Source organism: Phaseolus vulgaris, chromosome 8, assembly GCF_000499845.2.
Source record: "Phaseolus vulgaris cultivar G19833 chromosome 8, P. vulgaris v2.0, whole genome shotgun sequence".
Lineage (NCBI taxonomy): Eukaryota > Viridiplantae > Streptophyta > Magnoliopsida > Fabales > Fabaceae > Phaseolus > Phaseolus vulgaris.
The window spans coordinates 60,814,927-60,829,804 of NC_023752.2; the positions used below are offsets into that span (position 1 = coordinate 60,814,927).

General features: G+C 27.8%; 2 protein-coding genes across 2 annotated transcripts; both read right to left on the reverse strand.

The window, feature by feature from the left end:
- Nucleotides 1-810: 810 nt before the first annotated feature.
- LOC137826785 (phosphoinositide phospholipase C 2-like) lies at nucleotides 811-9,715 on the reverse strand. The gene is made up of 9 exons (XM_068632922.1): nucleotides 9,273-9,715; nucleotides 8,364-8,560; nucleotides 4,323-4,458; nucleotides 4,030-4,236; nucleotides 3,686-3,873; nucleotides 3,436-3,553; nucleotides 2,909-3,052; nucleotides 2,486-2,572; nucleotides 811-1,354 (listed from the first exon to the last, which is right to left on the reverse strand). The coding sequence occupies exons 1-9, from the start codon at nucleotides 9,606-9,608 to the stop codon at nucleotides 1,049-1,051; spliced, it is 1,719 nt and encodes a 572-aa protein (XP_068489023.1). The 5' UTR covers nucleotides 9,609-9,715; the 3' UTR covers nucleotides 811-1,048.
- A 2,910-nt stretch (nucleotides 9,716-12,625) lies between these two features.
- On the reverse strand, nucleotides 12,626-13,920 carry LOC137826656 (protein ELF4-LIKE 1-like). The gene is made up of 2 exons (XM_068632723.1): nucleotides 13,505-13,920; nucleotides 12,626-12,913 (listed from the first exon to the last, which is right to left on the reverse strand). The coding sequence occupies exons 1-2, from the start codon at nucleotides 13,781-13,783 to the stop codon at nucleotides 12,896-12,898; spliced, it is 297 nt and encodes a 98-aa protein (XP_068488824.1). The 5' UTR covers nucleotides 13,784-13,920; the 3' UTR covers nucleotides 12,626-12,895.
- Between the last annotated feature and the right edge of the window lie 958 nt (nucleotides 13,921-14,878).

Sequence of the window (14,878 nt, forward strand, 5' to 3'; positions counted from 1 at the left end):
TTACTCTCATTATTCTAATAAAGAAAAATATATAATAGCATGAATACAAATTTTGTTTGGGAAGGAAGGAAATTTTAAAAAGATAAAAAAATAACCTTTTCATAAGTAATGTATGCATAAATTAATTTGTAGAAAGTTCTTCAAATAACTTCTCATAAATAAAATTTAATTTATAACAAAATATTTTTTTTCATATTTTCTGTTTTAGAAGTTATTGTGGGAACATTTGTTTAAATATGTCCTTAATATAAAATTTCATCAACACATGCAATGATGCAATAAATAGGGATCAAATAATTTGCTCTTTCAAATAACTAATTTTGAATCACTATTATTAAATTTGGATTTTTAAAAAGGCAAACTAAATTTGGAATAAAATTTAAGAACTAGGTGTTTAAAATTTTATTTCATTTTCTTCAACGATGCAATAAATTTTACATTTTCTTCATTATTATGTGTTGAACTAATACAACTGTATAACTCAATAGGAATGAATGATGTTGATTTTTGTTTGTAATATTGCTTATTTTTTTTATAACTATAGTGTCGTGTTATTCATTCTGAATGCAAATAAATTGTTAAAAAAAACAAAAAATTAGAATAAAATGCGCATATTAAATGCTTTAGATAAATTTCTAAAAAGAATAACATAATAAGTGCACATTTTTAAAAACTTAATTTAAAAAAGAAAACCCTAATTTTTTTTACAACTTAATTCAATTAGGCATGATGTTGTAGGAAGAAATAATAGTCTTGGAAATATAAAACTTCAAGAAGTACTAGTTTATGGAGATTCAACTAAAAATTAAAGAGAATTGAATATTATTTTCATATATTAATTGACATTGTTGATCTCATGCAACATTTTGGAATAAACTAAAGTTTGTGATTAGATTAAATAAGAGTCTTGTACAGTGAAACTCAAACCATGTAGTGTTATTATTATGAAGAACATAACATAAGCATTGATTGGTGAATCATAAGAATATAAAGAGGATTAGTTTTTGTGATTAAGGAAAATGGTTATGTGGCATTGGTATAGGGAAGTTTATAGAGTGTGATGATGGAACTGAAAATGGAGGAGAAGCTTAACAGAGTTGTAAAGTTCACCTTTGCGATTGCGCAAACGAACAGCACGAATGCCTTGTCTTAGTTGAGAGACAGGTAAACATGTCTGTCCACCAAAGTCATGTTTTCCAGAAAAATCACGTTCGACAACTTTGATGTATAGAAGAGCCAATTCAGGAACTGTGAGTCTAAAACTGAATTGCTGATTCCACACTGGTACCCAATCATCTTCAATTGTACTTGTGTATTTCATATCTTTATCAGCTTCCACACCATGAATACCAATCTGCACATATATACATATACAAGTAAACAATTTCAAGATGTTAAGTTAGTCCAAATCACTCTACATGAACACTACTGGTGAATAAAGAAAGTATCAATGTGAAAACAAATATTAAATTGTATGATTGTTTGTTTCCCGTGATTTTCTTTGGGTTAAGTTAGGAGAGTTCTATATAGACATACATGAGAGTAAGTCTAAGGTTATGTTCATGTATAAGGGTTGAACCACTCCTACGGGTGAATAAAGAAAGTATTGATGTGGCCTAAAATATTAAGTTGTATGATTGTTTGTCTCAGGTGACTTTTTCTGGGTTAAGTTATGTGAGTTTTATGGAAAATGATTGTTTGACACCCATTGTTTCACCCTACACCCCACTAAGTATTAATATTTTAATCATTTTTAATTTTAAAAATTATTTTAACATTTTACATTTTGTCTATATTTTCATTAAAGATATTTTTTAATTTTTTTAATTTTTTTTATTATAGATATTAATATTTTATTGTGGGTGTAAACTGGAGTAGGGTGTCAAAATATCATCACTCGAGTTTTATATAGGCATACATGAGAGTAAATCTAGTGAAGAAAGTTAAGGTTATGTTCATGTATAAGGGTTGGACCATCATAAAATGTTTCATATTTATTTATTTTTTATTGTTGATAAAAAAAAAACTTAATTAAGATATACACCTAAAATAATCATATACTATAATATTATTTTTAATATGTAAAAGGGTTTGATTTAATCAAATTTATCTTTTTGTTATTAAATAAATTAAAATGAATTTTTATTCAAAGGTTAAAAAATATTTATCCAAAATTTTAGAAATAAAAAGCATAATTAAATAATTTTTTAAGATTTTTAATTTGGAAGGAGATAACCAATATGAATTAATCAACTTTTTTTTTCATCATCCTAAAATTTAACTCAACTCTAAAATAGACATCATAGAACGAGATTAACTCTTTAATTAATATTATATATATAGTATTTTAATAAGAATAAACTATAATTTTAGTCCATATAAAAATGTATATGATTACTGTATTAGTCCATATAAAAATTAAGAAAATTTGAAACAAGTCTGTAGAAAAATTTAGTTATTTAATTAATTTTTTTTAAAATATTACCTGTACACGGAAGTCAGGAGGAGAATAAAAGTCAAAATGCGTTGGGCCGAAATCGGAACGCCACCCATCACCCATGTATACCAAAACCTGCTTTATCAGAATTGGATAAGACATTAAAAAAGCCCATTTCTACCTGCACCCCATACTTTTCTCTCCCCACCTTCGTAATATATAAAAATAAACAATATACCAATATAACAACTTATATTTCATTTGAAACTATTGTTCAAATTACACATATAAAATATGTAATTTTAAATTTAGTTTTGCATTATAAAATTTAAAATATAATTGAAATTAGTGAAAATTACATTTACACAATTCACAATTATATTATGAATTAAAATAGAGAAGGATGATTGGAAAGTTAAATTAATGGTTTGATTTTTGAAATATAAATAATATGTCTGTTTCCTTGTTCACCTGAAGAGTTGTTTGGACTTGCCGAGATGCTTTTGGATCAAAAATGTCGTTTTGATTCAGCAATATGTCTGGTTTTTTAACGTAACCACAGCCACCATTGGCTCTGAACATTCCTTCCATGTACCTAAGATAGTGTCTTCCTCCCTTAATCAAAACAAAACAAGTTGCAAGCCAACATCAAAATCTCCATCATTTCTATTCATAATTCTAAATAATTCAAAGTAGAAACCCAATTTCTTGGCATAAGCAATAAGAATATCAAGAATACTAGTTTTATCTAATGCCATTTTAGACTTTTCTCCTTGTTGAAGATCCCACATCGACTAGGGATTAAGACATTTCATTGTATATAAGTGAGTGTAAACCTCAACCTTATGAGCCGGTTTTATGAAGTTGACTTAGATTTAAAGTTCACTTCATAATATGATATCAGAGCTATTTAAAGCCTATTCTAGGATAACTGGGTTTTTTTTGTATATTTAAAAAAAACTTATTTTTATTAAATTTAAGAAAAACGAAAATCTAACCTGCATATTAAATGCTACCATTTGAGCTCCATGCATCCACCCAAGCATGGGATCATAATTAGACGAATCAACACGAGTACCCTTTGGATATATTCTAAGCAAATTTCTTTGGGTGAATCTGTGTGATGGAACAATATCAACAAATTAAATCTTTTATAGACTCATTTAATTGAAACTGGTTGACAAATTTTATCTTAAGAATTTAAAAACATATTTATTGACTAAAACATGTTAAGGTTTGATTAATTACCTGACAATGTCAGTTCCATGTTTTTTTGAAAAATCTTCAAGTTCTTGCTCACTCAAGCTTAGGCGTCTAACTTGGTTATGATCAACCAAACATTTTTTTAACTTACCTTTAGGCTTCCCTGCACGAATGGAAATCAAATTCCCATATTTAGGAGTATCATCTAAACCATCAGAATCATCTGAATCATCCTGACTCAACAATACAACATAAAAAATCTTATTACAAAAGGATGATAACATATATTATGTGTTTTTTTTGTATCAATATGAACTAATTTAAATAAAATATTTTAACCAAAACTATTTATCATATTTAATGCCAAAAGTTATTAAATAAATTTTAACCTTGTAATTGACTCTAGATTTGTCATGATCTTCCTCAAGCCTCTGTGGTGTTTCCTCTAGTGTCTTTTGGTCCTTATTTTCAGGAGATTCAGGTGGTTTAGTTGAAATCAGAATTTTGTTCTTCAATTCTTCTGGAGAAGGGAATTCCCTCATTTGGTGTGGATTTTCAGGGCAAAATAACATCTCCCCAAATATGTCAATGAGCATCTATATTCACTAAAAATGTTATTAGGTTTTTCAAACCATGATAGTTAGACCTAACCTATATTTCATGTAACATGTGTTAGACGAACCTTAGCCACTTTGTCTTGAAGATGTGGAGTGATATGGTCTTCAAAAGTTATAACAACAGGATATGAAGAGGCAGAAAATGCATTGTCCTTAATGGCAATCAGACAAGGTCTCAGTTTCACTGAAGAAGTCAGAGTCCTACACTTCTAAAGAAAACCAATTACTTTCATACATATACGAGTAGGACCAGTACAATTAGTTCAGTTAAGTTCATCAATCTAAAGAAATACTGATTTGGTTTCCTTGAGGTTTTGCTTATAAAGGGGTTGTTGGAGATTATTAGTCAAAAAAATGTGCTATGAATAAAAAACATGAACATATAAAGATATTTGGAATGCGTTTTTTTTAATCAGTAAAGAATAAAAATAAATTAAAGAGATAGTTAAGGGGTATCCCAACCTTTATACAAATGTTTTGAATATGTTAATACAAATGTTTTTATACAGTTCTATATCTTTCCAATGTGCATTTTCTGTGTTTTTTTTTATCAGCAATAAACAATGAATAAATGTGAGTCACTTTAGGGGTGACCCAACCCTTATACAAAACATACGACCTTTAACATTTTCTACAACACACACCCCGCCAACTCCTAAAAACTTAAAAAAATCCGAAAAGAACCACCTACAACCCTCTATGCGCATTTTCTGTGTGGTAAACATTTTTTGTGAGGTCGTGAGGTTTAAGAAAATTGTGAACTCTACTTCACAAGGTAAGGTTAAGTTATTGGTTTGATGGTTAGTGCCAATGTAATTCTAATTAAAGTGTTTAATGTAATGTGTTGATCTCCTTTTTCATACTATGGCTGAATAATTCACACTAGTATCACTAATTAGATACTAATTTATAAATTTTATTAACAATAAAAACTACTTTAGATACTAATAACTTTTTTAGTCTCTAAAATAATATATAATTTAGTCCATACATTTACTAATTATTTTTTTTTTAAAATTAGTTTTTATTTAATGATTTTATTTGCTTTGACAATATTGACATTGACATTTTCATGTAATTGCATTATTTCATTCTTAGTGTATGTAATTAATTGACCCTAATATACTTAGAAAGTCACATGTTGCTCCACTATTTGGTCGGTGTTTTAGTTGTTAGTCATTCTCAAGTATCAATACTCAAATGCTACAAAAAGTTTGATACAAATAATTGTAAGCATTACATTGGAGTGCTTTCACCAATTCCACTATATTCATCTACACACTTTAGGGGATGAGTTTAGGGTTTAGGGACGAGTCATAAGTCACTATAAGAACAACAATCATGCACTTCTACAATGATGATAAATATTTCCTTTACATTGGATTCCATTATGATGTTGTCATCATGATTGGCAATATCCTTTACAATTAATTCTTAGAAAGATGATCTCTTGCATACAAAACCTTCTTTGAAATTGAGTTTTTATGTGCATGAGATTCTTGTAAAAATTGTCACTAAACAAATGCATGACCTTGTACCCGATTTTGTGTATCAACTTTCTTCTTTGTCTATCACTAGGGAAGTGTTGTTGGTACTCAAGTATTAACCTCATCACTTTTTCATAAGTTTTGTCTTTGAGTTTTTCATTTATGACTTGATTCAACATTGTGTCTTAATGGATGATTTCATCCATTGTATGAAAAATTGAATTGAAAGAATAATATTGTGGTGAGAATTTGATGACATTGCAAAACTATACATATTTATAATGATTTTTTTTTTATAATGGTTAGTTTTATAACAACTATTTTTTTGCAATAAATATTATATTTAAATAAATATTTGTTTCTACCTAATGTAGTCAAAATACTTTTCATGGTCTTTAGATTAGTTTTTATATATGTTGGGTATGTCTTTTGTGAGGATTCCAAATGCATTTCTTGTAACTTCTTTAACTCCATAAATTCATCTAATTTTTTGTTTTTTTCTTTATAGTACTTTTTACATATGACAAACATATCATCATGTGGATTAACGTTTTGAACTTACTTTTCCTTTACTCTTTCTTTTAGAGCCTTTTGTCCTATAGGGAGAGATATTAGTGAAGATGTGTCAAGTTTATCAACTTAAATCAATGTTTGTAGGTTAGAAGATGATGTATATGCACGTGAAGAAGAAACCATGGATCTTTTTGAAAAGTTATCCACAAATATTGAGTATCATTTTGACTTATCACTCCTTTGATTGACTACTTGTTTGTAATATGTGTTAAGTTTTTGAACTATAAGGTGTAGTTTGTTTTATCGAGATTTTAGTTAATTCATTGTCCTCTTTTTGAACATGTTATGATTGTCATTGTTGTATGCTACTTTGATCCTCTTCAAATTTATGACTCTTTCTGAACATGTTATGATTGTCATTGTTGTTGTTGTATGCTACTTTGATCCTCTTCGAATTTATGACTGATAAACTCTAATAAATGGATCTTTCGATACATTCAATTATGATTGAATTAGAATTGTGTTGGACCAAGAATGATAGATGAGATTTTGTTAGATAGAATTTCAATGCTCTCATCAAGTTAGATGGTATCAAAATTGATTGGTGATTTTGCTTGGTTGGAGGTAGATAAAGGAGGTTCTATATGTTAATGAAAGTGATATATTACTCATGTTTGACATGAGTTGAAATGGGAAAACATAAAAAAATTGAACATTGTGAAGAATGCCTCCTCTCATTATCCTGTTATTCTTCCTCTTTCCCCCTTCTCGCCCTTCTTTATAATTTTTTATTAATAATAAAAACTATTTTAGATACCAATAATTATTTTAGTTTATAAAATGGTATCTAATTTAATGAATATAGTAACTAATTATTTTGGTCTCTAAAATTAGTTTCTACTTAATAATTTTTTTGTAATGAATTGTGATTCCTCCATAGAAGTTATGACCTCTTTGCATCTTAGGTGAAAATCTAGGCGTTTTAGGTCTATTCGGTCATCGAATGAGGAGATTGTAGGTTCAAGGTTATTTTGTTAATTTTGTTGTTATTTATTTCATGTTTCATGCTTATACGTTATTCTTCATCTTTGTTGATTTATTTGATTGTTCATTCTTATTCTTCATTAGAAGACAAAGTTAATTTTTTTTATTAAAAAAAACTAATTAAATTAATTGGAATACTTTAAGAATATCTTAATTCTTATACAAAAGACTCCTACAAAACATACTTTCCAAACTTACAACTCAAAAAATTCATCTGGATATAAATTTTCCAAGATATCTATCAAAACACAAATCCTCTTATATTAGTATTTCTGAGAAAAGACGAATTAGAGTGAGAAAAGGCGTATTAGTTCATATATATTTGTTGAGTTAAGCTATCACAAAATGGATTATTACTCATAAGATGATGTTAATGATGAAAGATAATTTTGTGTTGTTTAATATTTTTTATATATTGTTGCAGTGGTACTTTTATTACTGTACTACACGTATTAATTTGTATATGATGGTTGTTTTACTAATGTATTATATTATTGATATTTATTTTTCAGTTTTTTAAAATTATACACATATAAATATTTTTTTTAATCTTTAAAATAATATTTAAATTAATTAATATATTTTTTATTTAATAATTTTCTAATAGTATCAACATTTTTTTAGTGTTTTTTATATCAATAAATTAATGGGATAAAACATAAAAAGAAAAAAGAGATCAAACTATATTGGATTCATTCATACATGAGTGAATAAGGGAAGAATATAAAGAAACCTAAAACATCAGAAAAAATTTAACTGATATAAAAAAAAAAAACCAGATATATCAATTGCCTAATACTCTTAGCTGGTAAGCAAAAAGAAAACCCTAAAAAGTAGTCTTAAATCATTAATTTTTATTTTTTAAACTTTGTTAGGGTATCTTCATGTGTTTAGGTAGAAAGCTAATAATATCCTTTACCTTAGGAGTAGGACAATGATTAGGTAAACATTTTGATGAAAACAATACTATTAAATGTGAAGATCTAACATTGCAGAATTTGTGTAGGCAATGGTAGAAAAATGAAGCAAAAATATAGTACTGAAAGTTATATAAATTCATACCCTCCATGATGAACTAGCACATCGTCGCCTCTGGAATTTGGCCATAAATCTAGCTCAATTACTCTCACTCCTTTCTTCAATGCCTTTATTATCGCAGAAGTGCTGCTAGCACTGCTAACTTGATTTCCAGTTAAATAGGAGTTGTGCCCTGTGTACAAGAAATAATGAGCCAAAGGAGCATTCATGTCATGCTGCACCTGCAGATCAAACACACACCACTATCAGAAAACTTCAAAGATATAAATTATGTACCACACAGACACTAATACGATACAGACATACACTGATAGAACACAGATACAGAAATACGTATATACACTACAAGAAAATCATGAAATAGAAACAAATTTTTAGATACCAAAATAATTAATTACAATAAGAACTAAAATAGAGAGCATTTTAGAAACTTAAAAAAAAAATTGGTTTATAAATTAATTTATATTATTTTCTATTATAACGTATAAGCATGAAACATGAAATAAATAACAACAAAATTAACAATTATGAATTAGTTTTTGCTACCAAATTTAGAAACTAAATAATTGGTAGTAAAAACCTTGGTTGCTAATTAGATACCAATTTAGAAACTATTTAACAATACTAGAAAATAATAGAAACTAATTTAAAAACCAAATTTCTTTTTAGTTTCTAAAATGGTCTCTAATTTAGTTACTATTGCAACTAATTATTTTGGTTTCTATTTCATAATTTATACAAATTGATTTCTATTTCATAATTTTCTTGTAGTGATAGTTGTGTTAGAATTATCAGAAATCCAACAACATTTTACCATTACGTATCCTACGAGTGTCGTGTCTAATACATATGTCCGACACTGACATGTCATTTAAAAGAAGTGTCCTAGTCTGATACGATATAAGATCATCATTTGAAGAGCATGAAAAATACCTGAGTAAGGGGACCATTAAGGTCACTTAAGAGGTAACGGAAGAAGGCATCAACATGAAAGCCTCTCCTTTGAAATATGTTGTGATGATGCTTGAGACTGTCAAAAATGGTCTGAGCACGTGTGGTGATACCTTCCTCTTCTTCTCCTTGATATTCAACCAAGAAATTGCACATATTATCCATGCTCATCACTCCATTATGTGAATACTCTTCAAAAATAGTCTTGATTTCATCTGGGGGTTCAGCCACTTTGAGCCTAAACATTCTCCTGAAACAGAAACAGACTTTGAAGTGCTCTTTAGACTTATGAGAAGGGTGTCTGATTGGGGTGGCCATTGTTGTTTTGGATAATGTCAAATTGAGGGGAGACACACAGAAAAGAAAGGTGCACCAGCTTTTGAAACTCACTGGGAATGGCTTCGACCCTAAGTTTGAATTTATACTCATACAATCTTCATAAGGAACAAGTACAAATTTAAATATGTTGTTTCTGCTAACTTTATCTCTGTAAAGAAGAAAGAGATTGCTTTAATTTATGCATTGTTCTTTCTTTTACTATACATTTCAATAACATCTCAATAATCTTATCAAACGTTAGGAATATTGACATGGATGTGTGGGAAAAGAAATGTATTAGAAAAAGCAAATTACATAACTTAATTTTAATGATAAAATATTAAGTTCAAATATTTTAATTAAAATATAAATTAAATTATTCATAAAAAATAATAAAATATAAATTCTATTAGTATTTGGATAGTAAATCTAATTCAAATTAAGAATATCTATATATAATTTAGATTTTTTTTATAAAAATATTTTCATGTTGGGAATCATTATACAACTTCACATCTCAACTAAGTTGACACCTTTAACAACAATTATCTGTCATCATATGAAAAAAATATTATTAAAAAAATAAAAAAGAAAGAAAATACAAAAATATGGAGGAATTAGACTAAAACTCACATATTAACAAAAACGATACGTAGGTAGAGTATACATATTCATGAAGAATTCTAATAATAAACTATATTGGAAGCCTATTATATCAATGATATGATTCTCTATGAATAAATTATAAATTAACCAACTTATCATCACACATATTTTTTTCTCTAGGAATATAAGTAACTCTAAACCTGATTTTTTCACATTAATTAAGATAAATATTTCATCGATTTCGAAGCATCCAAAAAACATTTGTTGTAACGATAAACACAACACAAACCAAAGCAGAATCACATTCCAATAAGACATAAGTCTCATCTTTTGAGCTTCTATGTATAATTTCATAAAATTCAACAACCAGAACAGTTTGATTTCTAATACATTATATTTTATTATGATAATTGAATATGTTGAATGTAATATAAATATTTGTGAATAATTCAACAATTATAAATGATAATAATTTAATAAATCTTTGTTTCTATAGTAGGGATAAGTGTTGGCTTATCATATTAAAAAGTTGTCTTTCTAAATCCAATTTAAGCTTATAAGATCTTGTAAATGTGAGATGCACCGCTATAATTTAATTTTATATCTGATTAATTTAAAATCTCTAATATGTTGATTGAATGGAAACAAATAGAAATCATTATAAAGCACTTAAAAAAGTATATATCATGATAATGTAGGTAACACAACTTAATTATTATATTGTAGTAACTTTTTAGTCTCACGATAACACCTAACAAGATAAAAACTCACAAAAACTTAGAAATGTTAGGGCTAGATCACTCAAATAAAAATGGTGCAATTTTCTTTACAAACTACATATATGCACAATTTTTAAGAAAATTAATTATGGTAATAAATAAGTCGTGATTCAAAAACTATTTTACAAAACAGATTTTATTCTCAATAATATTTTTTCATTTATTTTTTTATGTTAAAGTCTTATTTGTCATATGATTTTAATAAATTCTTTTAGAATTAATTTGAAATTTGTGTTACAAATCATGATTTAGTTATATATATATTTTTTAATTTGGGTGAAATCGTACTTGTAACTACAATTTAGTGTTTTTAAATTTACAGTAAACTTGTGCTTATAAACATAATTTTGAATTTTCATTTTAATTTACACTAAAGTTACATTTTAAAATTAAAAACATCCAATATTGATCAACATTAAAATCATTAAAAAAACATCCTAATTTTTTTAAAAAAACTAAAAAATACATTTTCAAACGAGTTCTAAATAAATTCGGAAATAAACTCGTGCGATAACCCACAACTTCAATATGAACATAAAAAAAGTGTTTTGTTTGACTTTTTTTAAAATTGTCATGTAATACTTATTCATTTATATAATTTAAAAAAAAAATATGTAGATAAGTATTATTTTTAGTAAAATTGTAACATTTTCATGTTTTGTGAGATGTTACAGGTTAAATATAAATAGAGATAACGATAACATACAAATTTTGTATGATTTTAAAACCAAATTATACATGGAAAAATAAAATTTAAGTATACAAATTTAGAAGAAGTCCGTGGGGGAATACTTATGACAGGTATTTATTTAAATTTTAGTATTATTTTTATTAGACTCAATTTAACTCCACGTCACTTGGAATTGTGTTAGGTTAATTGGTTTTTTTATTTTTTCTAAATGTGTCATTTTTAAATATTTTTTAACATAGATTGTATTGTTTAATATTAAATGATTTAATATTACACAAATAGATAATTAATTAATAAAATAATGAAATACTTTGAATTTTATTTAATAATTGATCATATATATATATATATATGATAATATATAGTCATATAATTTCGATATCTATTTATTTATCTATCTATCACACATCATCTAATATCTTTTTGAATTAGATATCGAGATTATCAAGACTTTTAAATCATAAAGCTTTCTTCATTGTTTATTTGATTGTCATAAACTTTGTCACGTATCCACTTTCAAGTTTTGCTTAAAGCTTGTCAAGAATACATTTTTCCATAGACTTCTCCCAAAACTCCATAACCTAATTAACAATAACAATACTACACTATGCACATTTTTCATCATCACATTCTCTGAATGTTAAACTTCGAAGATATCATAACTTTTACTAGTTTGCTATGGTAAAATCTTATTTAACATAGAAATATAACAATAAAAAAGATGGTTGACTCTAAGAAGAATCTCTGTTATTATGGAAATAATTAAAGATTTGTTTGAATTTTTTTTACAATCCTATGCATCTAACTGGATTAGAATATAAGCAGTACAAGATGTGATAAGAAAAATTCTTCTATCATTAAAGTTTAAACATTGTTTTGGAATTAAAGCTCAGAAACAGATAATTTAAAACAAAGGCTATCATCATTCAGTTCACAGAAACTTCCCAGAAACAACTACTTTAGATTGCATTGAAGCTCTACTTACCTATTTGATGGCGAAAATCTGAATTTATATCCTCATAATCAACCAGTAACCTCAAGAACTATATATGGATCATCAACATAATGGAATAAAGAATAATAAGAATGATAACAAAAACATGAAACAATAAGCTAGTAGCTGACATTACTGGCCCTTACAATCTTTATCATGGTGAAAGCCGAAACACATGTTCAATCCCTGTCCTGTTCCCTTTCCCCTTCCCTGCTTCTCAGTTCCACAGGGCCTCCTTCAAACAAAAAATCAAAAATCAAAATCAAATAAATACCTCATATCTGCGGGTGGATCAAGTTCTATGCATTCCGGATCCATCAATTCAACCATCCTCACAACAAAGAAAAACAATAAGACACAATCAGGAATGAGGACACAAGACAGAGTTCTCAATATTCAAGTCACCACCTCCACCACAAACAAATCTAGAAAATGATCAAACTCAGCTCATTTTCTTTTCTCCAAATAGAATCACTGTAAAACTCATATTAACAAAAACCGAATCTCTCCATTCCAAATATCACAAACTACTTCACATGATAACAAAGATACTAGACAGTGAGCTAGTAGCTCAACAACAATATATAGCACATCACCCTACCCCAGGATTCATTGCACAATAACACTAATATAACATATATAAGGTAACAAATAGTTACTCCGCTTTCCCCTGCACGTGCTCAGAGGAATCGTCCTCCGAGTTTTCCGCCTCATCTTCATCCTCTTCACGGTCGCCATCGCGATTACCGTGGTTCACGGCGGCGACGCGGCGCTGGCCAACAATGTTGGAGAAACTCACAGATAAATCGGAGTAAATAGAGCGAACCTTGGAGATGTTGCCGTGGATTTGAGTCATGAGGCTGACATTCTTCACCATGCTGTCAGGATTCTTCAACTCGTGGTTTCTGTTCACTTCCTCGATCAACGCACGGTTTTCGTCCAGCACCGTCTGCGCCTGCCGGAAGCTCCGTGTGAGCATGTTCCAAACCTCGTCATCGGCGTCGAATTCCTCGTCGTCATCCTCATTGCCGAAGTCATCGGTTCTCTCTCCGGCTACCTTTGCGCGGTTGCTGAGCCAATCAGGCTTGGGGGCGGTTTCGTCCATCTCCGCGGAATCTTAATTTTCAAGTGCGATCAAACATTTGGGTGTTCACAGAAGAGTCTCTGGATTGGAGAAAAGTGTTTGAATGAAGTTTGTTATGGAGTTTCTTGCGACAGTGACAAGTTAGAGACCCAACCATCGCGGTTATCCTTATGAGTTTGGTAACTGATATTTTTTGGAATATTTTAAAGGAATAAAATATGCAGAAAAATAAATATCTTGGAGCTGCTGACGGATGGCACGAGAAAGTGTAATTAAAATAATTTTTAATGGGTTAAAATATGCAATTAAAATATGTAATTATTGGAGTAGTTTTTTTTATATGCAATTAAAATATATTTCTAATATTTTTTAAAATATTTTGTTTTTATTTTTCAAAAAGAACTTTTGTTTTATTACTTTAACTATCAAAATTAAGTTAATGATGTAAATTGAAACACTGATATTTTTTTTTCTATTTTGAATCATTGTTTTGATTATTTTTTATTGATTCAAGATTGATACCAGTGGTATGAAATTTAACTAAATACATGAAAAGTGAATATTGGGGACATTTAGAAACTAGAAAAAAAATTAAAAAATCCTCTTTTGACTGGGATAAGACTATTTTTTAAGCCATTCAACCATGTATTTATGACCCTTTCTCGAACATTAATTGGATTTCATAATTTTATGTAGGTGAATTTTATTAAATAAATTTCACGGTTATATTAAATAAAAAAAATCAAAATTACACCCTAATTAAAAATAATCATTTTTAAGAGAATAATCAAATTTGAGAATTAAAAACCAAAAGAAAACTTTTGAAGATAAAGAACAAAGCAACGATAAGAGAAAGCGAAAAATAATCTTTATTACAAGTCGCTTCTTGTTTTTTATTGCTTCCTTTGTCAATATGTATCTAGAATACATCACATAAAAAAAAGTTTAGTGTTGCTTTCCCGAGACAAATTTTCTACATATATTTAAAAGTTTTAAGAAATAATAGAGAAAATAATTTTTATTAATTTTATCATTTTGAATTTAAGTATTTTGAATTTTTATACTTTTGAAAATAAACAATATATAACACTTTTAAAACATGAAGTATGTATAAAG